At 41.8% G+C, this 25,513-nt stretch overlaps 2 protein-coding genes across 2 annotated transcripts in view; both read left to right on the forward strand.

Annotated features, from left to right (window-relative positions):
* Window positions 1-3,960, forward strand: part of pacs1 (phosphofurin acidic cluster sorting protein 1) — a 61,189-nt gene extending 57,229 nt beyond the window's left edge. Inside the window, exons 22-24 of the mRNA XM_083936667.1 lie at window positions 468-706; window positions 1,727-1,840; window positions 1,935-3,960. Coding sequence (XP_083792793.1) covers window positions 468-706; window positions 1,727-1,840; window positions 1,935-2,053 — 472 coding nt within the window. The 3' untranslated portion in view covers window positions 2,054-3,960. The remainder of the gene's footprint in view (window positions 1-467; window positions 707-1,726; window positions 1,841-1,934) is intronic.
* A 4,296-nt stretch (window positions 3,961-8,256) lies between these two features.
* On the forward strand, window positions 8,257-24,329 carry klc2 (kinesin light chain 2). Its single transcript, XM_083937096.1, has 15 exons — window positions 8,257-8,300; window positions 9,874-9,960; window positions 12,279-12,524; window positions 12,639-12,972; window positions 14,906-15,122; window positions 15,216-15,405; window positions 16,069-16,242; window positions 16,371-16,470; window positions 17,791-17,840; window positions 18,017-18,084; window positions 18,947-19,055; window positions 19,442-19,594; window positions 19,847-19,971; window positions 21,459-21,516; window positions 21,800-24,329. Exons 3-15 carry the CDS (start codon window positions 12,297-12,299, stop codon window positions 21,881-21,883), a joined length of 1,890 nt encoding a protein of 629 aa, XP_083793222.1. The 5' UTR covers window positions 8,257-8,300; window positions 9,874-9,960; window positions 12,279-12,296; the 3' UTR covers window positions 21,884-24,329.
* Window positions 24,330-25,513: the final 1,184 nt, after the last annotated feature.

Here is a 25,513-nt window from a genome sequence, read left to right on the forward strand (position 1 = left end):
TGTTGCTTTTAATACTGAGCTGTGACGCAGCTTTTAACGCCCTCAAACCATCTGTTTTTGTTAATTCTATTAGTGGAATATTAACTTATTATATTGAGAGGGAACAAGTTTCCAGAAGTGAGGCACTTTGACGATTGAGACATGTTTTCATCTGTGTGATTCACTTTGGGTTCTGCCTGCTGCTGCAGAGGCAGACGGACCGCAGCCGTGTTCGATCCAATCTTTTCTATTTCACCCTCTGCAGAATACGTTTGGTGCAAAACCTGATGTGGTCCATCTTTTTTTTTTGAACTAGTTATGAATTTAGATTACTTTTGGCAGATCAGGAGCTGCAGAGGCTGATAACAAAGATCGCCTGCTCAGCAACATTTCTCTTGACAGCGTTCCCTCCTGATTTTTTATCTCCCCTGTTCTGACGCGTGAAGAAAATGCACCGCTGAAACCCCATAAACGCTCTCCGTCCACAGGAGTCCCAGCATGTCTCACGGCGTGGACGCCATCGGCCTGCAGGTCGACTACTGGCTGGCCTCTCTGGCAGAGAAGCGGCGGGAGGGTGAGCGTCGCGACACGGGCTGCAAGAACACGCTGAAGAGCGCCTTCCGCTCGCTGCAGGTCAGCAGGCTACCAGGCGGGGGCAGCAGCGATCCACAGGCCCAGGTCAGCACCATGGCCATGACCGTCGTCACCAAGGAGAAGAACAAGAAAGGTGAGACGAGGATCCAAAGAGCGGATATCATCAGAGGGTAGAGGAATCATTCATTTCATGTTCAAGGTCCAATCACGTAAAGATACTATTCGCTCTACGTGGGTTTAGTCTCCAACCCACCTCCCCGTCCCACCCTTCCTTACGTGACTATACATAATAATACACTCATATGAATTAATATTATCATTTTAAAACAGGAGTAATGATATCAAGATATACAGTAGGTGTCAGAAGTTGACATTTAAGGTACAAATTAGAGTACATAAATAAAAAAAAGGAAAAATTGATATTTAGATACATGAATTAAAATAAAATAGATATGTTATAAATAGAAACAAAATAAAAAATAGCTCACTAAATAAATAAATTAATAATTATAATAATAATAAAAGCCGAAAAAGTACAAATCAAGATGAATAGATAAATTAACAAGTAATGTAAAGGAGGTTGAGAGGGGAGAGAGACACACACAATGTTTTTACAGTTCTCTCTCTCTCTCTCTCTCTCTCTCTCTCTCTCTCTCTCTCTCTCTCTCTCTCTCTCTCTCTCCTTTACATTACTTGGTAATAAAAATATAGACTAAAATATTATTCAACCACTTTGAAGACACTGTAGAGATGATGGGGGACTGTTGAGAGATGGTAACTCCTCCAGCGAGCTCTTGTTCCTTCTCTACAACACTTTGTGCCGGCCTTTGCTCGTCGGCTGGTAGGAATTTTGTAATCTGATGAGCTCTTCCTTGATTAACCGCGTAATCTCTGTTTTGGCTTTCTGCACAGCCAGTTCATTCGCACTTTCAATAGCCAGGTAGATCTTTCGCTCTCCCTCTTTGGGCTCTTTGCCTGGAGGGAAATAGGTTCCTCTGATGGTGATAGACGTGCTGTGAGGGCTATTGTGGAAACGGCTGTAATTTTCTTTTCAATCGCTTTTAATCTGATCTTTGATTTCTTTGTGTTTGCATGTGTCCTCTCTCTCCCTCTCTTTCTTTCTATATATCTCTCTCTCTCTCTCTCTCTCCAGTTCCCACCATCTTCCTGGGAAAGAAGCCAAAGGATGTCGACTCAAAAAGTCAGGTCATTGAAGGCATCAGCCGGCTCATCTGCTCAGCCAAGCAGCAGCAGACCATCCTGAAAGGTAGGAAGAATTGTTCTTTTTCTTTTTCTTGTGTCGTTTTAATTTCACCATTCTGATGTTCTGATTGTTGCGTCTCATCTCTGTCCCCCTCCAGTGTCCATAGACGGCGTGGAGTGGAACGACGTCAAGTTCTTCCAGCTGGCCGCGCAGTGGCCCACTCACGTCAAATACCTACCTGTCGGACTTTTCGGCTACAGCAAGCCCCCCTCCTAGGGACGAGCGCCGGCCGTCTCCTCTCTGACCCTGACCTGACCTTCAACTCTCCGTGGTTCCCGTAACACCTTCAAAAGACCCCGCCCCCGTAGCGCCCGCAGATCTGAGAGAGAGAAGACGTCGAGCGGCTGGACTTTTTTTCTTTCTTTTGGTTTCATTTTGGCTACAGTTGTCTTAAGGGAGGAGGAGGAGGAAGAAGAAGGTGGTGTTGGGGTGCAACGTTACTAGTCACTTTAATGCCCCTGTTTGTGCGTGTGACAAGTGTGCGTGCACACGTGAATGTACAGTGTGTGTGTGTGTGTGTCTGTGTTTGTGTGTGTGTTTACAAAGGGGCTTACAGCACAAGTTTATTAGCCGACTGCCATTTACGTTTCCGTTCTATGGAATGCAATAGCATGCAACAACGACAACCCGTTTTTCAAGCCCTTAACGTCTTACCCTCAACTTTTCGACCCTCTTCAAGGTCCCCGCTCACCTCAAGACCTGATCCACACGTGCATGCTCCAGACTAACGGTTACGCCACTCATGTGCCGGAAAACTCAAAACAGTAACGCGACAGGGCTTCCGTGTTTTACATGAGGACGTAAAACACAAAGAAAGAGTCTCCTCTGTTCACAAACAAAAGGCTCGTGATGAATTCCTCCTCAACAGACGCCCTAAAAAACAGATCCGTTATTATTATTTTTATTTCAAGGGCTTCCATGAATTTAAAATAAGTCATTTGGATGTCTAATCCCAAACCTTTCAAAAAAGAAAACAATATATATATACGGTATATCTATATATAAAAGAGGAAGTGTCTTTTTTTTTAAATGGTTCTCTTGTGAATAACAGTCAAAACCTTCCCTTTGCTGCTGTTTCGTGATGCATAGTGTCCGTTTTCGTGGCGGGTTTCAGGGCAGGGGCTACTGCAGCGCTGCTTTATCTTCGCTATGCACTTGCAGAGTACAGCTGGTAAAAATAGACTGACACAAGCAACCGTGCAGAAGTCGAAACAACAACAAAAATGCAGATTTAAAGGGTCCAAAACTCAGCAGCGTTGATGGGAAACCTCCGCGTTTCCATGAGTATCTTTTAACCTTAAGACGGCGAGGTGAACACCTGCAATAAAGCACAATGTTTGCCAGTTGTCCCCTTAATAATAAGATTTTCTTTATCGGCAACGGACTGAAAGATCTCTCTTTCTAGGACCTGGTTAAAAAAAAAAATCGAACTTTTTAAAGCATTTCCCATTTCTCTTTGTTGATAACTTTCATTTTTAATCGGAAAAAAAAGAAGCATTTGGGTTGATGTGCGTTATCTTTGGCACAGGTCTGCTACACACTTTCTCTAGGATGTCGTGAGGTGATTAGTGCGCGTACAGTAACTGGTAATAAGTGTGTGTGTGTGTGTGTGTGTGTGGTGAAATAAATGTAACAACAACAACAACAAAAAAATCACTAAATACTTTTTCTACCATGTGACAGAGGGCGTGAGTGCGTGTGCGCGCGTGTTGGCACTCAAAAGCTGCAGTGGTTGTCCTGTTTACTTTTATTTTTATCGAAGTTACACGATGGAAATTCAACTCTGGTGCAAATCCAAGAATGTCATCTATAAGTGGTTTGTTATAGTTGTTCTAAAAGCAGCTCTCAAAGTGTAAGTCTGGCAAAAATGGACCCCGGGTACTTATTCGCCATGAAAACACATCAAATAAGACGTGGAGACAGTTTTTTTCGTTGATCAACCATGTATGGAGAAATCAAGGAGAGACGCTAACAGCCACAAAGGGCTAACGCTAACTAGCTTGTGGTGGTGCGCTGAACGCATTCAAAACAGCATTTTTTTAACCACTAACACTGCTCAAGATAACACCAAACCTCTGCAGCACCGTGATTAGAGTCCCTACACTTAAAACAAAGCCTCAACAAAGGAGTTAGTGAACCTGAAGTTTATTAAAAGAGACTGTTTTACAAGTCTGTGCCTCACCAGTAGGGTCATGTTGACAGATAGTGCTTGCAAGTCGATTACCAAGTTTTGGCATTTATGATTCCATGGAAATACATCATTACTTGGCTGTTTAGGATGGTATTGGCATTTGTATCCACTAATACTGCTCAAAATATCACCAAACCTCTGCAGTGGCATGATTAAAGTCCCTACACTTAAAACAAAGCCTCAACAAAGGAGTTAGTGAACCTGGAGTTTATTAAAAGAGACTGTTTTACAAGTCTGTGCCTCACCAGTAGGGCCATGTGGACAGATAGTGCTTACAAGTCGGTTACCAAGTTTTGGCATTTATGATTCCATGGAAATACATTATTACTTGGCTGTTTAGGACGGTATCTGCATTTTTAACCACTAATATTGCTCAAAATAACCCCAAACCTCTGCAGTAGCAAGACCACACATAAAATGAAGCACCAAAAAAGAAGTTAGCGAACCCAGAGTTCATTAAAAAAAGACTGTTTAACAAGTCTGTGCCTCACCAGCAGGGTCATGTGGACAGATAGTCCGTACAAGTCGATTACCGAATGCACTGGAGTTCAGTGCAAGGAGGACAGTTTTGGCAATTGTAATTCGTTGGAAATGCATCATTACTTGGCTCTTTGTGACAGTGTCTATCGAGTTGCATAAGTAACAAAATAATAATCAACTTGTACAGACTTTACTATGAGAGGAGCTGGTACAGGGGCCAGTAGGTAAGTCTTTTTTAATAAACTCTGGGTTCACTAACTACGTTGTTGGTACTTTGTTTTATGTGTAGGGACCCTAATCATGCTACTGCAGAGGTTTGGTGTTATTTTAAACAGTATCTGTGGTTAAAAAATGGTTTTGAATGCGTTCAGTGCACTGCCCGAGCTAATCCGTGTTAGCCCTTGGGGGCTGTTAGCGTCTGTCCGGGCATCTTCTACACATGTTTGATCAGTAAAAAAAAAACTGTCTCCATGGCTTATTTGATGTATATATGTATGTCACGCTGAAAAAGACCATGGGGTCCATTTTCCAGACTTACACTTTAACATGCAAAGCTCACCTGCTCCCCTGTGTAGCTCTGACTTAAGTCGCCTACGTCGTAACAGTCTCCATCTCCAGTAAAGTATTAGAAAAATAGTTTGTTTTTTTTAATAGTGTTAACGCCAACGTCTCGATAAGAGAGGCTGTCTTTGTTGGTTTGAAAATGCTCACTTTTTCCCTGTGACGACACTTCACGGTTACAGTTGTGACAGTTTTTCCGCTCGACGGCACCCGTTGGCACCAAGGTTTCGCACTGAAGCGTTTGTTCGTCCGATCACTCGTTACGACAAATTCTCGGTTCAGTGTCGACTGATTAGAAGTACTTCCAAATGTTTGAATGTATTGAATTGAGTTTACATGTGCAGTTTTTTAGGCACAGCTACACGTGTCGCTAGAATACAATCATTTAGGGATATTTGGCCTGAAACAGACTTCGGTGCGGTGGTTTTCAAGTCTGCGCGAACACCTGGCAAACCTTTTTTTTTCTTACTTGTGCTGCTGACGACCAGTTAAGGGCTCAACAGACAGAAACACTGAGTCCGCACAAGAGCGAGGCTTCAGTATCCCTGAATATGACTGAGTGTTGACTTTCTGTCATTTCATTCCAAAATAAATAGCATTTGAAAACACTGACACTCTTAAAAAGCTTGAATTTTAAAACACAATTTGATGGATGATTTCAAAATGAAAAGTTCAGGATTGAGCTGCTTTTATGTTAACGTTGGGTTGCCAGTTTTAGTGAAGTATCCCTTTTGTTAGAATACAGTACACCAGTATAAAAATAAGGTTTTTGAAGCTGCACTTATTAATATCTGCCTTACAGCAGACGTAAATATGGAGCTCAAAACATAAAGATGACAGTTAAATGTTACTTTTCGTAGGTATACGTACAAACAGTGGACGAGGAAAGCCTGAATAAAGTCCGTTTCGAAAGCTTTTTTAAGTATAATGTCAATGAAAGGGTGCCATGTTTTTAAATTTTAAAAAAAGGATTTCAAAATAAGAGTTTCTATAGTTTTTTTGTAATGAAATGCTTGATTTTTCTTCCTTTTTTGGAAAACTTAAACTGTAACCACGGAGGGTCAACGATCGTGTGTCAGCTGTTAGAGACCTTCTTACTCCAAATGCTCTCTGCCTTGTAGTGTTAGACTGATTATCGCGGTGATGTGGATCTAAACTTTTACCTAAAATGGTATAAAGCTGCGGTTTAGCGGCGCCTCTTTGGCTCGCAGGTCAAAAGGTCAGCAGCTGATTCTGAAATAGTCTGAAAGAAACAAAAATCACTGCCAGAAACTAAAAACAATGTGAAGAAATCGTGATTATATTCACATTAACAACAAAGTGATCCTTGTTCTGAAGTCATCATTTCAATGTTTGGAGGAACTTATTTCATATGTACCACAGTCACCACGTTCGCAGCTCTTTCATCGACCATCTTTCCCGTCGTTCTTCTACGGTTTACGCGTTTTCCTCATGTCTCTTTAAAGTAAAAAAACAAAAACCGCTGAGTGTTCTGTACGTAAGTCTTGAACTCGTTCCTGTGTGTTTTTACCTGTACCTCTGTACCTGTGTCGACTTTGTGACGGCCGTGTCGATGGCTCCTCTGTCCTTTTGAATAGTCGTGGTTGGAGATTGGGAGCTGTTTGGTCCGTCAATAACCTCTGTCAGTGATCAGCAGTGTCTTTTTCTCTCCACCGTCCTCAGATGTACCTCTGATGACGAGAGAGTCTCTTCACCAGGCTTCCACAAGCTCAGCTTTCTACAAAAATCATGTGAAACCACGTTGTCCCCATCCCCTAGCAGCTTGTAAATTCTGCCGTCCGGCCTCGTGGGAACAGGGTTGGCCTATGAAAGCAGTAGATTTCTGCCTGGCGAGGTTCTGCTCAGCGCCGAGCGTCCTAAGCTCGTGGACTTGTGGAGAGTATTTTTGCACATGCCATTGTTTCTTCAGCAGCTTTTTTGCCTTTTGCCTATAATAACAATAATTATAATAAACGGTAACGCTTGTACATATCAGATAGTACTTGTTCTATTGTATTCTGGTTCTGTTTTTGTTTTGTTCTGTTTCTTACTTTGACGTTTTGTAGTACTGCTTTTTCATGATTACGTTTGTCAAATCAAACAGATGTGGGAGGAAAAGTGGACGTGTTCATTGTTTCATTTGTTTTTTTAAATAAAAATATTCCTGGTTTTTAACTCCGTCATTTGTTCTTTAATATAGAGTGTGTATGTTTTGTGTGTACGTGTTTGTAACTTATAAAGCTTCTTAGTTATTAAAAGTTTTCCAAATTAAAGATGAACAAATAAATCTTAGTTGTGAAAAAACTGGGTTGCAAGGAGAAATAAAAATTCAAATATAAGTCAGTAAACCTGCAATAAAACTTCACAAACAACACATTCCTAAAGCCTAGAGCTTATCATACGGGACAGAAATACATATGTTACTGCAGTTATGCCAAATAGTGAGACATAGTGATACTTACTTAAAGATAATTAGATTTATAAATGTGTTTTTTACTGGGTCAACAGCTCAGAAGGTGATGGGGCCTCTACTCACATCAGAGCACAAAGAGTATGAGCAGAGCAAGAGACTTCACCCCCACGTACATCCTATTTTGTAAAAAAATATATATTTTATGTTATTTTTATGTACTTTTGAACTATGATTTTGTCAAATTTAATCGCCAATTTAAGTAGCTAAAAAAAATGTTTTAAATGCCCTTTAAAATGTTAGTCGACCATTAGTTGGGGCGAGCCTTAAGAAGCCAATTTCCAAAATTAATTTAATCATTATTTTAGCAAAATACTATATCCAGAAAATTATTAGATTTTTTCAGATTGGCAAAAAAAATATTTTAGATTATTTAAGCATTTCAAAGTGACTCCCTTAGTTTAGGAGACCGTACGTTTTTTTTTTTTTGTTATTCTTCGTTCCTTTTTAAACGTTTTACTGTCTTTGTACATTTAAATTTATGTTTTTATTGTTTCTCCGTTTAAAAATACATTTTTGCCATTGTTGATAACTCTGGAACATGTAAGAAAAGCAATATTAAATCCAAATATTTTCAATAAAAATTAAAAACAAAAATAAACATGTATCGGGGGGGAGGCTATACGCACGCGCACGCCAACTTCCCGCCCCGTTTGGAAAATGGCCAACATGATTCATCTTGATGTGTCACTTCATCTTTGCTTGTTGGATTCTGGGAGAACAGCCATTTTTTCGTCTCCCGGTTGTCAGTCTGGGTCTGGGTAAGTTACGGTGGCGCAGAGGGTGGTTCAGGTTAGTTATACTGTGACTCTAATCGTATTAAACTAAACTTAGTGGTGTGGAGGCTAATTCGGTGCCTTGTGCTGGCCAAATAACGTGGAATAAACACGACAGGTAACGGTAACGTTAACTAACGGTTGTTAATAGCAACTGCTAGCTTCCTTCAAAATAAAGCCAACGTCGAGTTAACGGTTGGCGTTTACATCAATTTCCTAACTAAACGGCTTTAAAAAAAATAAAGCTACCGTTTTTTCATTCAATAGTGTGATGGTGTCCTCATATATAATGTGTGTTATCGTGTTTTGCACCCTACACCGCGCTACTTTTGCGGACGACTTTAACCGAAGATTGTATTTTGAAAACTACATCCGGAAACGTTTTTTTTTTTACATTAGACTTGGCACTGGTCAAGGCTAATGGAAGGAGGCTGGGACACCTGTAGACCTATTTAAAGCATATTAAAGTTGTGACCTTGTTCAGGAAAGTATTCATACTTGATTTCTATAGTGCTGATCTCTTCACTGTACTTAACATTATTTGTGTTATTAAAGGTTGAATATGTAGAATCTTCTTTAAAAGCTATATTTTAATACACCCATGGGCGTTTTGAGGGGTACAGAATCAAAGTATTGTCTGAGTTAATGTTTAGATTGTTTTAAGGGTTTGACAATGACTTCCTGTCACGTTCTGTTTACATTGTACCAGCCAATAGCTGCCAACATAGAAGAGAGTAACACATGAGGCCACGCCCCCATTCTGGTGAAAGCACACTGTCGGTAAAATACAAACCCTGTTGTAATCTGTCCTGATTTCACCTATTTTATGTTAACCGGCCTGGAAACCTCCTGCAATGGCCAAAGTTAGTCAGGCAGACAGCTATATTCTTTTTTAGGGTTACTCTTTTCTATTGGATTGCCAGGGTTGTCTGTTGTTGGGTGCAGCTACTGTAGGCTGGCACTTTCTAAACTGGAGTTTACCAATCCTGCAGCTCCTTCTTTGTCCCAGCAGCTGAGAGACCGGAGACAGGCAAAAACCCAGAGTCAGTATAGGCCAAGCATTCACTCCATGGACTGAGATAAAGGAGTTCAACGGCATTAAAACGTAAGCTAACTTTCATGTTTACTTAGCTGTAACGGCTAACGCTAACTGTCAGTCAAACTCTTCTGCAATACTTGTTTTTATGGTGTGATTTGCTGGAGGGGACGGGTTCAAACAGGCTCAAACAGAGTCCGGTCTCCTGTAGGCTACTGGGCCGGGTCTGACCAACCTGGCAACCCAACTGCTGGAATTATTTTTTGTTGCGACTACGATTTTGAGATACTAGGTGGCGGTGTTCTGCTCAATCTGCATATTCAACCTTATATAAAGATGTAAAAAAAAAATGTTAAATGATAGAAAGAAACAACTCAAGTGCACCCAAAGAGCACGTGAGGGGAAACCATCACTTTATTTCAAGTGCCATCTGTTGGAACAGCGCAGCTCCAGTTCCATTGCGCATGCGTGATACCCCCAAGCTCAGACTTTTTTGTTTGTGTCCCAACCTCCTTCCATTAGCCTTGGCCACTGGTCTGTGGAGCATCACAACATTGTGCTGCTGCTTTGTTCGAGGGACCGAAAGCATCGCACTTGTCTTCGATGAAGGTAAATATACGTACACATTACATTCAAACCAGCATGAAATCGTAGTTATATTATAGTAAAATTGATTTTTTATTAGCAAGCTATCAAACCAACTGTCAACGTTACATCCTCGGCGAAGTCCGTGAATGTGTCATCTGCAGACACCACTTATGAAACAGCCCTTTTAAAAAAATGTCCTATTTCGTTGTTTGCATGACGACAAATAATGTAAATAGTGTACCAATATAATACGCATCACTGTGTGTGTGTGTGTGTGTGTGTGTGTGTGTGTGTGTGTTGTGTAACATATTGGTGCTCGGGGCCTGCACTGTTTACAAACAGTCTACATGTCGGTAACGCATCTAAACGCATATTTAGTGAATCATTATTGTTATTATTGTTATTCCATGCATCATCCGTGAAAGCTGTGTCCTCCATTGTCGGTCACCTTGATTTACTTGCTGCCAAGCCAAACACTGCCGCCCCTCCCGGGCACACAGGCCTCCACCATCCACCACCATCCACCGGCTCTTTTATGCATCCGTGGCTTAAAATAGTCCCAGTTAGAGATGCCTGGATCCGTGATAACATGCATTTTGTGACGCTTTTGTTTTGGGACGTGTCCCTGCATTTGTAAAACGGGAAGTGTGAACATTGGTGCATTGCAGTCAGCGTATGAGTCGGATGGGAGGGGAGGGGAGGGGGGGAGAGAGAGGAGGGTGAGTGAAGAGAGGGAGAAGGAGAGAACAGGTGCGCCTCCACCATCAGAGCAGGAAAAGTCACGATGTTGCACAATTGGCTCCTCTGTGCTCCTCCTCCTCCTCCTCCTCATGCTGCTGCGGTTTCATTTACAGCTGGTCAATATTTAGGTTAAGCATAGGAAGGGACTATTTCCTGGGTCTGGATCCGTCTACTACTGCAGATGCATGTTCACATACTGGAACTTTCTACATATTGTTTTGGGTTGTCATTTATTCAAGGATATTATTTTCAGAAACTAGTCCTAAAAATAACCGTGTGTCATTGCTGGAGAAATGAACAGTGAACGCCTCTTTGTTCATTACTCACAATGATGACCAGCAACATGACTAAGGATTTCTGTTTTAACACCATATCACCCACGGCTAAGAATAAATCGCCCCTGAACGCATCGACAGTCCAAACTTTCACCGCATGTAGGAGGTTTTAGTTTGTTGATGTGACAAATTAATGGAATTCAAAGATGTCACTTTGGGTGAGAAGAAAAAGTGTAATTGCTAAAGAAAATAATTGTTTTGTAACGATGCATCCATCTAGATCCATATATTGATTCAATAATTCAGGATCATTGATGCAGTGTGATAGTATTGATACATACAGTCATCTTTAAGACGCCTTTATTTTGAAATTCACACTTTGTTTTTATTCTTGTTATTAAAAGCAATAATGAATAAATTATAAAAAAAAATTGTTTTCCATTGAAATGTCAGAAAGCGTTAGAAAGAGTTAAGTATTAAAATATTTTTTTTAGTTGCTTTTTGTGGATTAAGTTAAACTAACTGATCACAGGCCCCTGAGCTGAATTTAATCAAATCAAAATCCTATCCTTATGACAGATTTTGTGATATCAGCAAATATCATATCATTGTCCGAAGAATCAATATATGTCATATTGAGATGAAACTTGTGATTAACACTGCTAATCGTTAGTTGCTGCAATAATCACTGTCGGTATTAAGGCAGTGAGTCCAAAATATTGTGAGTGACAGCGGCTCATTTTAATTGGCTTTGCTGGTCACCGGCAGCTGCTGCGTCACTTTCAAGCTCGGAGGAATCCTCCTGTAGTAATCCGAATGGGCTTCAACTGTACATACACTTCTCTCTCTCTGACACACACACACACACACACACACACACACACACACACACACACACACACACACACACACACACACACACACACACACCACACAAACGTCATCATTGTCCATCTAGTCTTACTCCCCAAGGTGCACGTTATGCAGTCCTGAAATGGGAAACTATTATTTAGCTGCTGACCTCTTTGTAGAGAAAAGGATATCTGCGGGGGAGCTTTTCACAGAAGCAACTTACTTTCTTTCTTATCTGGTCTTTTCTCTCTCTCTCTCTTTTTGTCTCATCCACCTCCACATGACCTCAGCGACCAAATAGATAAAGGATGTGGTTGCGCTCAGCAGCCCACGTGTGAATTGTTAATATGTCGAGCAGGACAGGACAGTGAAAAAGACGATGCACACTCAGCAAAAAACACCTCCCGTCCCAATGATAAGAGAAAGAAATCACTGTTGTTATGCTTGTGTTCTGTTTCTTTTTCCTCACAGTGTGTATGAAACCAGGCAATGTCCGCCATGGTGTACCCACGTGAAGAAGCCCTGGAGCGACTCAGCCAGGATGAGATCGTCCTCAACACTAAAGCCGTCATGCAGGGCCTGGAGACGCTGCGTGGCGAACACGCTCAGCTCCTCAACTCTCTGCTGGACTGCACCCAGCCACCCGCCGCCCAGGAGAAATCTGGGCTGCTCCGCAAGAGTATGGAGGCCATCGAGCTGGGCCTGGGAGAGGCACAGGTGAGAGATTTGGTGCTCTTAAGTTAACATTCAACCCAGCAATAACTCAGTTAAAAATATTCTCCATATCCTTAATTTCCACTAGTACACGTTACACTCTCCCCCTTCCTCCAGGTCATCATCGCCCTGTCGAGCCACCTGAGCGCCGTGGAGTCCGAGAAGCAGAAGCTGCGCGCTCAGGTGCGTCGGCTCTGCCAGGAGAACCAGTGGCTGCGGGACGAGCTGGCGGGAACGCAGCACAAGCTGCAGCGCAGCGAGCAGAGCGTCGCCCAGCTTGAGGAGGAGAAGAAGCACCTGGAGTTCATGAACCAGATCAAGAAGTTCGACGACGACGTCTCGCCGTCGGAGGAGAAGAGCCAGAGCTCCGGTGGAGGCGGCGGAAGCGGGGGAGACAATTCAAAGGACAGTCTCGATGACTTGTTCCCCAACGATGATGACCAGGGACCAGGTATGACATCAGCAGTGATCATTAGACGCATGGGCTTTTCCCCAGTGATAATGACCAAGCTTTGGTCAAGTCAGATGTGTTAAGGCTCATTTATGCTCTACCTTTAATACGGATACGGGCGGAGCCTTCTGTCCGTACTCTGCGTACATTTCGTCTGTATTTCCGCATGTATCCTGCAAGCTTGTAGATACGGACCAAACGTTGCAGTACCACCGGAAATCGTTGGGGGCAGTGTCGGGCATTGCACACAAAAAAGTGCTGCGAATGGCATACTGACAAAATGGCTGAATTATTTGAGGAAAGAGTGTGCAAGTTAGTTAGAAACTATCCCCATATATGTAACGTGACATCCCTCAGTCACAGGGATGGACAAATACTGCAGAACAGCTGGGAGGAAATTGGGCATAGGCTGAATGTGAGCTGGAAAAGGTCGATTTGAGACCGCTTTGTCAGTTTGTTGTCGTCATAAGCTTTAAAAAAACAACCTAATTGGAGTAATTTTTTAATCTGAGCGACGCCCTCTAGAGGATGTTTTGCTCAACGTCCATTCCAGCTTAAATCAAGCATGAAAGCATGAGGGCAGTGACGATAAGAACACTGATGACGTACGTCTCTATTTACGCACAAAATTGTAGCATAAATGAGCCTTTTACAGTGTAGAATCGTTTCCCCGAAGTAGAGAGGTGTCACTCGTGCTTTTTTAAATAATTCATAGGGTTTTTTTACAGGTTTCAAAGTGAATCATTGTAGCTGCAGAGGCCTGAACCCACCGCAAAAATAATCAATGCTGTTTTTAATGGATTTAATGGATGGAGTGTTAAAATAAAACCACTTAGAGCTTAACACAGTGGCTCCTTTCAGTAACAGAAATGTTTCAGGCCTCTCCCGCCCTGAAGCCTGAACTTTAGAGTGATTTTAAACTGAGGCACGAGTTGTTCTAAAGTGTTAGTTTTCATACAAGCGACTCCTCGTATAAGTGGCCGACACACGGTTTAAACCCTCAGCTGTGATGTAGTTCAGATAACATGCAAAACGTATTTGTTTATGTATTTGATTTGCATCAGGAGCCGCGGTTCGGTTAATGCTGCATTCACTGTCTAAACAAAAGCTCAGGCTTGTAAATGGATTTGCAGATAGAAAAGGTCACTTAAGTTTTCACCTTTCCTCCCCATTAGCCATTAGTAAGTGCTCGAGTACTAAGGTCTTTATTAATTAATAATTGAATTCTGATAAAGTTTTGTCTCTTCACTTTCTTGATGTTCAATTTTAAGGCCATCACATGAATAAATAAACTGTTTATATTGCATATAAAGAGCTCTTATTCTGACATGACGACCGTTTTAGTTCATTTTCCCTTCTGTTTTTGGTCAACATTTGTTTTACATCAATCCTTTTGTTCTAGTTTTGCTCCACTTGATCATTTTATAAGGCAAAGTCTTTCTAATAAAAGCATTATGAGAGACCTAATTAGAACCTCAAAGAGAGGAAAGTGAGTTGATTATTAAAAACACCTGTGAGCTGGAGGGGGAGGAGAGACAAACAAACTTGAAGGAAGGCAGGAAATAGGAGCAGGAATGCTCAAAAAACAACAGACTTTATCAGCACTTTAAAATAAAGAAGTCAAGCAGAAAAGAAGAAAAAGAGAGGCAGCTGGATTTCCCTGGGCAACCACGTGCTGCTGGATAAGTGCCGATTTAATTTGATTTTCCTCCACTTGTCCTGCTTGAATCTGGCTTCATTGTCTTTGTCGGGCTTTCCATATCTACGGCTCTCCATGCTTCTCATATTCACAAACAGAAGCCATTTTGCAGAGACTGTCATCTTAGATTTTGAGGAGCCTTGTGGGATAATTTGAAGACATAGCAGTGAAAGCGATTGGAGAGGGAGACGGGATCTGTTTGATCATTTCTATATCTTCCCCTCTGTCCCCCAGCCCAGCCCAGCGGAGAAGTGGCAGCCCAGCAGGGAGGCTACGAGATCCCGGCCCGCCTCAGGACGCTCCACAACCTGGTGATCCAGTACGCCTCTCAGGGGAGGTACGAGGTGGCCGTGCCGCTGTGCAAACAAGCCCTGGAGGACCTGGAGAAGACGTCCGGGCACGACCACCCCGACGTAGCCACCATGCTCAACATCCTGGCTTTGGTGTACAGGTGTGGAAATCGATGTGTTAATTTTTTAAAACATTTTTTTATATATAAACAGTTCTGGTTCATTTTCATTTTCTTATGTTTTTTGTCCTCCAGGGATCAGAACAAGTACAAAGAAGCAGCTCATCTCCTGAATGACGCCCTGGCCATAAGAGAGAAGACACTGGGGAAGGATCATCCGGCTGTGGCAGCCACCCTCAACAACCTGGCCGTTCTGTACGGCAAGAGGGGCAAATACAAGGAGGCCGAACCGCTCTGCAAGAGAGCACTGGAGATCCGAGAGAAGGTATACATCTATACGTGGATGTGAACGGCCTCCTATCTATGACTACGTCTACTTGTGTCTGGCTATTTTCATAAACGTAAATTTTGCCGTCTCCCTTTTCAAAAATAACATCACGCACACCTATCCGTTTTGAGAATAATTTAAGTTTACACTAACTCGTGTGTGTGTGTGTGTGTGTGTGTATATAAGCAGAGAAGAGCATGCCAAACCTGTAGGTGGCAGTGTATAGAGAAGCTCAAGCCAACGTTAGCCAATCAGAATCCTGAAAATGGCAACCAATCACTTCCTCTCTCTCTCTGCTCCTAAATGCATAACATAAATGCGACTGCTACTCTGAATGCATCCATGATCACCACAGCCAAATGAAAATGTAAATAAAAGGTCGCACCTATGATGCAGTTGCAAGTTCTGCAGCAGACTGTGACGTCGGCCACTGGAAACTCAGTTTTTCTCTGTTTACATGCAAACATCCAACCGGAGTTTTTAGGAAGAATCGTTTTCAGTGGCAAATTCTCCATTTGGGTGTAAATGAAGGGCACAAACGCAGGGAAATGCCTCTGTTTTGAAAAATCTCACCGTGTACGTGTAAACGGGGCCTAAATATAGGACACTTAAGTCAAGCGAGCAGTGAAAGAGTCTGTGTGGTTATGAATTTGTCTCCAGGTGTTGGGGAAATACCACCCAGATGTGGCCAAGCAGCTGAACAACTTGGCCCTGCTGTGTCAGAACCAGGGCAAGTACGACGAGGTGGAGTACTACTACAGACGAGCCCTGGAGATCTACGAGTCCAAACTGGGAGCCGATGACCCCAACGTGGCCAAGACCAAAAATAACCTGGTGAGGACTTCATTTAGAGTAACAGCAATGCAACTGTAGAGTTTGATTCTGGGTTTTCTATTTAATCTCATCCTGTGAGGACATCTGAGACACATGATTAAAAGACGGCCTGTGTTGCTTCTCTTCAGGCCACGTGCTACCTGAAGCAGGGGAAGTTCAAAGATGCTGAGGCTCTGTACAAAGAGATCCTGACCAGGGCCCACGAGAAGGAGTTTGGATCTGTCAACAGTGAGTAGGGTGCTGCAACACTCAAGTTAACATAATCACAAGGTTTCTTTTAAAGGTGTCAGGAACACATGTTTTCTGTCTGTTGATTTTCATAAGAACAAGTAGATTGATGCAGTCAGGCAGGAGATCCTGTTGACAGTTAGCATTTAAGAGTTTGCTGTCTATGGAGCCCTCTTGTTGTCGTTTTATGTTTTTTAAATATGTTTTATGACTTATAAGTATAGATGCAAGTCAGGTGCTCTTCTTGTCCTTTCTACTGTAAAGCACAGGGTAGGTTTCCCAGGAGTTTGTACCTGGTGGCAGACAGAAGTGTGCAGTGTAAGCGAGGCCTGTAAGAAAACCAGTCCAAACGCTGTTGGTGTCATTTCTCTATAGCCTTTACATTGTGAAATCAACATTTACTTTTTTTAAACAGAAAAGGTTCTTAATTGCCACTTTTAAAGTTGTAGTCCGTAAGAATTGAGATAAGTTGTTTCAAGTGGACGATTTGGCGGTAAGATGTAACTGCAGGCGAGCCTCTCGGACCTCATCTCCCAGAGTTCCTTTGGAAACTGAACAGTGTCGACTGTGTGACGTCAGCAGATCGGCAGCTCTCACCTGCAGCGTGATGCCTTCACGTGCTCCACACTGAGAGGAGGGGAAGGATGTAAAAAGTGCCACTAACTGAGCGGCACATTTGATTTGAACACGGGAAAGTCTCCACAGACACTATGATCGATTTTTTAAACTCACTTTCTGATAGATGGAAACTTAACAGACAATTAACTAGATAAAATATTACGTACAGCAATTAAGTGCAGACTGCAGGTACACAATGCAGTTTTTCTTTTTTTTCTTTTGATGTCTTAAGGATTTAAGTCACTCTGTCAGAATATTTGGTCCTGTATAGACAGATACGCACACAACTGTCCTGCTAAGGATCCCAAATCCTTCCTTTTTGTTCCACTGTGGAGAATTTGATTCCAGAGTCGACCTTTTGTTTTTCCAATTCCTCTGACAATTTTAGTGTTTTGGATTCAGGTTTTTCAGCCTCACCCTGATCCCTCGGTACTCTCGGCAGGTCAGAGGATTATTTTGTGCTATCGAAGCGTGCGGAGCGGCTTAATGTTGATGTTTCCCTCCCGCTGTCTCTAAGCCTATCAAACCCTTATGTTCTCACATGCCCAGCACGATAGAAGGCCTTGGCAGGAGTTTGCCGTTGCACAGGTTACACGAAAGGCAGTGTGTGTTTATTTACGGATACAGAGGACGTGCATAGATTTCTGCTACAGCTTATTTTCAGTGGTGCTGTAATGAATTTTTCTTGTATTGTTTTTGCAGATGACAACAAGCCGATCTGGATGCACGCAGAGGAGAGAGAGGAGAGCAAGGTCAGTGAATTAGGGCGACCTTTTCCATTGATGCGACTGGCTGGCAGGCATCTTATTATGGAAATGGACGGGACAGCAGCTTATACAAATGAAAACAGGGACATTTTTGATAGGGTAATGTTTCATACTTGGCTCCTCATGTGCTCTGCTTCTTTTCATCTCTCTCTCGCTCTCAGGGCAAGCGCAAGGACTCTGGCATGTATGTAGAGTATGGAAGCTGGTATAAGGCCTGCAAGGTGGACAGGTGAGTCAGACATTTGAACTCACTGGAAACAAACAGGACGCAGATAAAAAATCTAATCTTTGACCATTTATTTTCCTCATAACAAAAGAGCAACACAGAGTGTACAGAAACACACCAAATCCAATCTCAATGTGGATGTAGCCGGCTGCTAAAGCTTGTAGTCTTTTTTAATAAACTCCAGGTTTGCTAACTACATTATTAGTGCTTCATTTTATGTGTAGGGACTGTTATCATGCTACTGCAGAGGTTTGGTGTTATTTTGAGCAGCATAAGTGGTTAAAAAAAGGCATTTTGGTTGGTTTAGCGCTTTGCCCCAGCTACTCAGACCTAGCCATGTCTGGCTGTTAGCGACTCTCCTAGATTTCTCTGTTAATAGGTGATCAATGAAAAAACTGTCTCGATGGCTCATTTGATGTATGTATGTATGTTATTTTGAATGCAAATGCGGTTTACAGTTTCAGTTTAAGGATGCCAACATGCCGTAGGACAACATTTTCTCACTGTTTTCCCCGCACAAATAATGACACCATGTGGTATCAAAACTCCTACTGGTTGGACAAATTTCAGTGGGTCGTCAGGTCCCTTTTAAAGCAACACGAGAGAGTTCGCCGTTTGTTCTGACCTCCATTCAATTTGGATTTGAAAAATACACACTGGCCAAAATCCAACTCTAATAAAGGGAACAGGCTCTGCACACTGATGTATTAGTTTAACCTTGGCTTCAGCTAAATCTGTGTATTAAAGTTACTGCCGCAAGTCCCCAAAACCATCTTATGTCTCAATTATCTTGAACAAATAAGATGAAAAGTACCTCAACATATTAACATTAACATAAAAAAAATGCAATGTTGTTTCTTTGCAGCCCCACAGTGAACACGACCCTCAAAAGCTTGGGAGCTTTGTACCGTCGTCAGGGCAAACTGGAGGCGGCAGAAACACTGGAGGAGTGCGCCAGCAAGTCACGTAAACAGGTGCGGCACAAACGCAGCGTGACCGCTTGAGTTACCGCCGTTAGATTAGTTCACTGGGCCTCGGACAGTTACAGAGGCCCGATGAGCTCAACGGCCCCGCCTGCTGTGATTTATTATCCCATAAACTATGACTTTAAAGATCAGTCATGAAGCTAATGTGCGTACGTTGTAGTGAAGACAGTAGACGTGTTGTGAGAGCTATTGTGGAAAAAGCTGTAATTTTCTTTTCAATCGCTTTTAATCTGATCTTTGTTTTCTTTGTTTGCATGTGTCCCCGCTCTCTCTCTCTCTCTCTCTCTCTCTCTCTCTCTCTCTCTCTCTCTCTCTCTCCCTCTCCCTATCTCTCTTTCTTTCTCTCTCTCTCGCTCGCTCTTTTTCTCTCTCAGGGTATTGATGCCATTAATCAGAGTAAGGTGGTGGAGCTGCTGAAGGACGGAGGAGCGGGAGGAGGAGACAGACGGCACAGCAGGGAAGGATTCACTGGATCGGGGGGACAGCGGGGGGAGAGCGAGGGCGACGACTCTGCCGAGTGGAACGGGGTCAGTTTATGGATCATGTCTTTACTTCAACACTAATGGAAGTATTAATCAGTTTCAAATACATGGAACAAGGTCAACAGCTTTCAATTCATATTAATATTATTCTCAAAGTGTCCTTTAGCGGGACACCGGAGCTCATAGCTGTGATTAAACAGTCTTTCTAGTCTGATGAATATTAACAGGAAGTCTCCTTTTAATATTTAATGACTCCAGTAAATGCTGACTTGGTTTTCTGTTTCACCGTTCCTTCAGGACGGTAACGGGTCTCTGCGTCGCAGCGGCTCCTTCGGGAAGATTCGTGACGCCCTGAGGAGGAGCAGCGAGATGCTGGTGAAGAAGCTGCAGGGGAGCGGACCGCAAGAACCCCGAAACCCAGGGTGAGATTAGTGTGTGTGTGTGTGTGTGTGCAGGGTGCAACTAAAGATTTTCATTGTCTGTTTAAGATAATTTTATATCATTTTTCCATTAATTGAATGATCATTTAGTCTGTTATGACCCAGCGTGTGAAGGGGAAGAGAAGCAACATAAAAACCAGCTGTTTTTGGTAAAAATGTAGAGTTTTAGAATGTGTCAACACAAACTACATAAGTTAAACTATAAAGGAAAAATGACCTGCAGGTTTTGTTTAAATCAAATAATTCAAAGTGAGAGTTACTTAATTACAGAAACAAAATCTCACCAACTAATCAAACCAGCCTCAAAACTAACACTCATACAAAACTAAACCTAATGTACTTCAAGAGAAAATAACTGCATGAAAAGGGCGTAATCAGTTTTTATAGCACACCTGGTCCGTTCCACAGACAGTTTTCACACGTACCTCTGAGTTGCTTCAACAGTTAACTTTCACCACGTAGAGCAACAACACGACGAGAGACACGTAGCGAGCCGGTCAAGTCACAGCCAACCCAAATAATGAACAGTGAGCTTGAAGGTTCATTCCTGACCTTGGGAGGAGCAGTTCGTTCTGCAAAACATCGTTGGTCACATATTTGGACGTCCTCCATCACCAGCTCACCGTGATACATTTTTGTTAATCTGAATTTACGATGAGTTTAAAAAGGAAAAGCAACAAATCGCCACATTTGAGAAGCTGCAGCCTGTGAATCTGTTCTTGCTCGATAAAATTGTCCAATGTTTTGTTGTTCAACTTATGAATTAAGTCCATTTTTCAGTAATACATGATATGATAGATTAGATTAGAGAGTGATAGTTTCAGTTTGACCCTTTTAAGCTTCCCAACTTTTTCACCTTTAAAGTCGGTGACATGTAAATTAAAGAGTCTTTAATATTGTAATGTTATGTATTTCTGAGGGAAACAATATAAAAAATGGTATAATTACGGCGGGAATTTGTTAGTTTTATTTGATTAGATAATATAAGTATACTCCAAAATGTCTGTTCAAGATTAGTCATCAGTAATAAATAACATTCACTCAGCATTTTTTAGACATTTCTATCTAAAGAAACTTTCAAAAAGTGCAAGAAGATACGAAAAAAGTGCAAAGATAATGCAAGTACAAGTACCTAAAAATGATCAAATGGGCAAGACGGCTTCGAGTGCTGCATAGTAGAAAGATGGGGGGGGGGTTGTTTTTTAATATGTATGTACTGATTCAAGGAGAAAGGAGCCATCTATTTTATTTTACTGTCTTTGGGCTTTTTAAAGATTAATTTATTATATTCAGCACATGTTGAAAGAACAAGAAGATTATTACAATTGAGACATTGAGCAAAAAAAATGAACAGAAAACGCACAAGGGGCTCGGCATGTTGGCTTCCCTACAATTATTCAACAATATCATGATGGAATAAATACATGAGTTTTTAATGTTTCAGGCTCATTGTTATTATTGTTTTGCAGAATGAAGAGAGCAAGTTCCCTGAACTTCCTCAACAAGAGCACTGAGGAGACCACACAGGTACCAGCTTTATTCATCATTCATCACTCTCGCTCCAACACAGCACTGATTTAACTGGGCCTGTGCAGTATTACTATTGCAATAAGTTTACAGATGTTTACAAGTGTTTACATGATGTAACTAAAAAACACATATTCTTCACATTGTCCATTGCTGCAGCACCTCAGCAACTAAATGGGAGCGTCTGTTTTGTGATAATCCAGGGAATTAAATACTTGATCTGCTAAATAAATTCCCTCATCTCAGAAAATATATGATCTAACATGAACTGGTCGCTTTTTAGGACGCCAACTCCGGACTCTCAGACTGCAGGGGACTAAGCGCCAGTAACGTGGACCTAACCAGACGCAGCTCCATGATTGGCTAGACAGAGACGGGAGGCGTGACTCAGGAGACGCGGAGCGGCCCCGGCGAGGAGAGGCTGTTTGCAGCTTGGTTTGATCAAACAAACACACTTAAAGCTCAAAGCGAGATCAAACACTTGCACCTGCAGCATATTTTTTAAAGAACACTGAAATGAGAAAAAAAAGAAAAGCATCAAACGTCATCCTGAGACACGGCCGCCGCCGCCGCCGCCTCCGCTGCTGCTTCTTCGCTGTACAAACCGCTGCCATCCATCACAAAAGAGAATATTTAGATACACATTAATCAGCATGCTGCTTACTAGAGCGTGGAATGTCTGCACCTGAACGCCTCGTGTTTTTGACTCACAGCGCCGTAGCAAAGCATCGTATCCACATCGTGATGAGTCCCGTTACTTCCATCCACACCGCGTGCAGACACTCAACCTTTTAGTCAGGCGAGATGTACTCCGGTTTCAGTTCAGAGGGAAGCGTTGCACTCTGTATATTTCACCAGTAGCATGAAGTATCTGCACCCATCCAATGCGTATCACAGATGGTTAAAAAGAACGGTACGATCCACTTAGATTTTAAAGTATTAAAGAGAACACAAACGATCTTTTGGGACTTTCAAAAAACATTAGCACTAACCATTTAAACCTCACTTTTTGCCTTCTTGGTTTTTTTATGTATATAGTTTTAAATTATTTGATATTTCATTCTTTGTATATTGTGCTCATGATTTTCTTTTTTTGTTTACACTATTGGGTTAAAGAGGGTCTCAGTTGGTGAAAATACGGTCTTTAAGTGGCGAGGTAACACCTTTTTAAAAGTATTATTTTCCAGGTCCAAGTCTTGTATTTCTACAACGCCGCAGCGCTGCATTCTCTGTTGTTTGAACAGATCCGAGTAAAAAAAAAAACACTTTCCTATCGATGAAAAGTGTCTCACTGAAGAAAGAAGTGACCCTAAAAGCTTCACACTGTTGTTTGGTGTTCGACTGAGTGTTTGTACCTGAAAATAATACTTTTAAAGGGTGTCACACCTGACTCAAAGACAGGATACTACTTATCTGAAGGGGAAAACTGGATAAACGAAAGGAGGGAGAAGAAGGAAATCTAGAAATGGGCACTCAGTTCATCGTGTCAGTGGAAACGCCCAAAATCGCTGATGAATTTAGTACCTCAATCACTGAAACCTGCTGGCATTCGAAACAAGGCTTCAGTCTAAACTCTTATAATGCACTTTGAGCAGGACAATGATGTGTCTTCCACTGTGTCCTCTATCGGTCGGGCATACGAGTTTTCTTGTTGCGAAAAAAGAGCCAGAAAGTTCATTGGGAATTAAATTTACCACCTCACTCATTTATTTACTCTCCTAAAAACAGGAAGTTTAACTAAAAACTGTAATCGTTATTTTCGGGAACCTTTTCCTCACTTCTGGTGAGACAAACGTTGGATTTAGACTTACAGCCATAAGTCTGAATGACATTGAGTGAAAATGCTGTGAAAGATATTTAAATAATAAAATCAGGATGTTCGAGGCATAATCAACCCTCATTTAAGGATATGGGTAACTATCTTTATAAAAGCTGATGCAGTGCATCAACTTCAATGTTTACTTTGACGGGATTCCTCTTGTGAATTCTTCTTGTTTTTCAATGTATCATTTTGTACAAAACAATCCTCAGTGTGTGGTTTTTAACGCTGAGCAGGGTGGACCTCCTCAGTCGTAATCAAACACTCGCTGAGATCTGACTGTTGACCGTCCGTCTTTAATGTTACTGATGCGTTTCCTGTTTTTGGATCTGAGCTTTTACGTCGAAGGTACTGAAAAACTGATTATCTGAATGTTCAATTTCATGTCCGTTTGTGGGGGCGTGGTGGCGTTCCCACTGGATTTTTGTTGCTTTGCAAACTCCACCAAAATAAGACCAATACCAAGAGAAGTGTCCGCAGAATGTACACGTCTTATCATGTGAAGGTGAAATCAGCCTCGGCAAGGTGTGGCGTCATTTCCTCGACCTCAAATTATCAAGGAATTGCTTTTCTTTCATTTGCTTCTTAGTTTCTATGGAAGCCTTGAGAGGCACGTGAGAAAAAGATTTTGGTATTTCCTTTTTTTTAAAGTTGGCTCTAAATTGGTTTTCGTTTTTGTGTTTATGACTTAAGGACAGGTAGAAAAATACCAGAATCATTTTTTCTTCCGTGCACCACTTCCTGTTCTAAATAAGCATTTACGTTTTCGTCCAGCTGAGTTTTAATTGCCCCGTGTACTCTTAACGCAAGGTACATATGTTCTGTGTTAAAAACATATCTAACATGACTGTGATGTCTTTCATTTGGCTGGAAATGAAATTTAATCAGTGTAAATTTCCCGTTTTAGTCCTTTTGAAAACACAGGAAGTAGAGCGCTTCAGTCTCTTTTGGCCTAAATGAGTATTCACAACAAAAAAACACCTGAAATGATCCTGACCGCAGAAAACTTTTTTTTTTAATTTTACATATACTTTTTTTTAAGGAACATATCCTGGCAAAAAAGAAAAGTTCTAACCTCTTTTTACGTTATAAACACGGGGGGAGAAACCGAATTTAGATCAGCTTTAGAAAATGGATATCCAGATTATTTCTCTCACTTGCCTCCTCAGTGCTTCTGTATTTTCCTCCACTTTCTTCACTTTTTAAATCCAAGAAAGCCAAAAAAAAGCTTCATTCTTGACAACCTGAGCTCGATATCAAAGATGGGAACACGCAGGTTTGTTGTGAAGGCATCTTGTCACCGACGGTGCGTGCACACCATCGCCACACGCCGAAATAACCTGACGTCCCCTTTGATGATGTCACGTTGCCGAGTGTGGAAAAAAAAAAAGTGCTACCTATTCTATCAGCTTCTGATTGTGCTGAATGTGTGAGCAGGTTTTTGGATGGTAATGAAGAAGTAAACTCATGAAGGAGGAGCAGAGTAAGTGTTAAAGCAGGAAGGAGTCGGTGTTAAAGAAGTAACGTCAAGTGTGTTTTGAAAGACGTCTGTAGGCAAAGTGCTTTAAATGTTGTTCGCAGCAAATAATGTACAGAATTATCCGTATACGACCTTTCTATGTATCTTAACTGTATGTCACTTGTTCACATAAGAATGACAGGAATTCCTTTAAGCACACAATCTTGACACCACGTAGCTGTGTACAAAGGTTAGTGCAACACTAATGTACAACTAAATGTTGTAGAAACTCATTTGCCTGACAGTTCCTCTACACACCTCACTGTAATACCAATACTAAGCAATCCCTTACTGTAATAATCAGCCCCCTGGTTGCTTCAGGGTCTCTCTGGAGTTTCTCACGGACTCTGTTCTTCGCAAACTCCATAAATATGTGAACATTAAAACACTAATGTTGCTCAAAACGGTTGCGGTTGTAAATGTCTATCCTGAATCTCTGTCGCAGGAAGATTGAATCTAAAGCCTCAAAGATAAATCCTTGTTTTTCTGACGTCTAAATATTTATGGGGCTTGTGCGTTGACTCAGTCACGGAGGGTAAATGTTGTGGGATGTGGGGACTCTTAATTCCAGCTCCTGTATCGCTGATGATTCGATGGATCTTATAGTGAAGGGGGTCGACCTGATGTATATTTTATCAAAGGTTCAATAAAATACAAAC

This window comes from Echiichthys vipera, assembly GCF_963691815.1.
Source record: "Echiichthys vipera genome assembly, chromosome: 22".
NCBI classification, from domain to species: Eukaryota; Metazoa; Chordata; class Actinopteri; order Perciformes; family Trachinidae; genus Echiichthys; species Echiichthys vipera.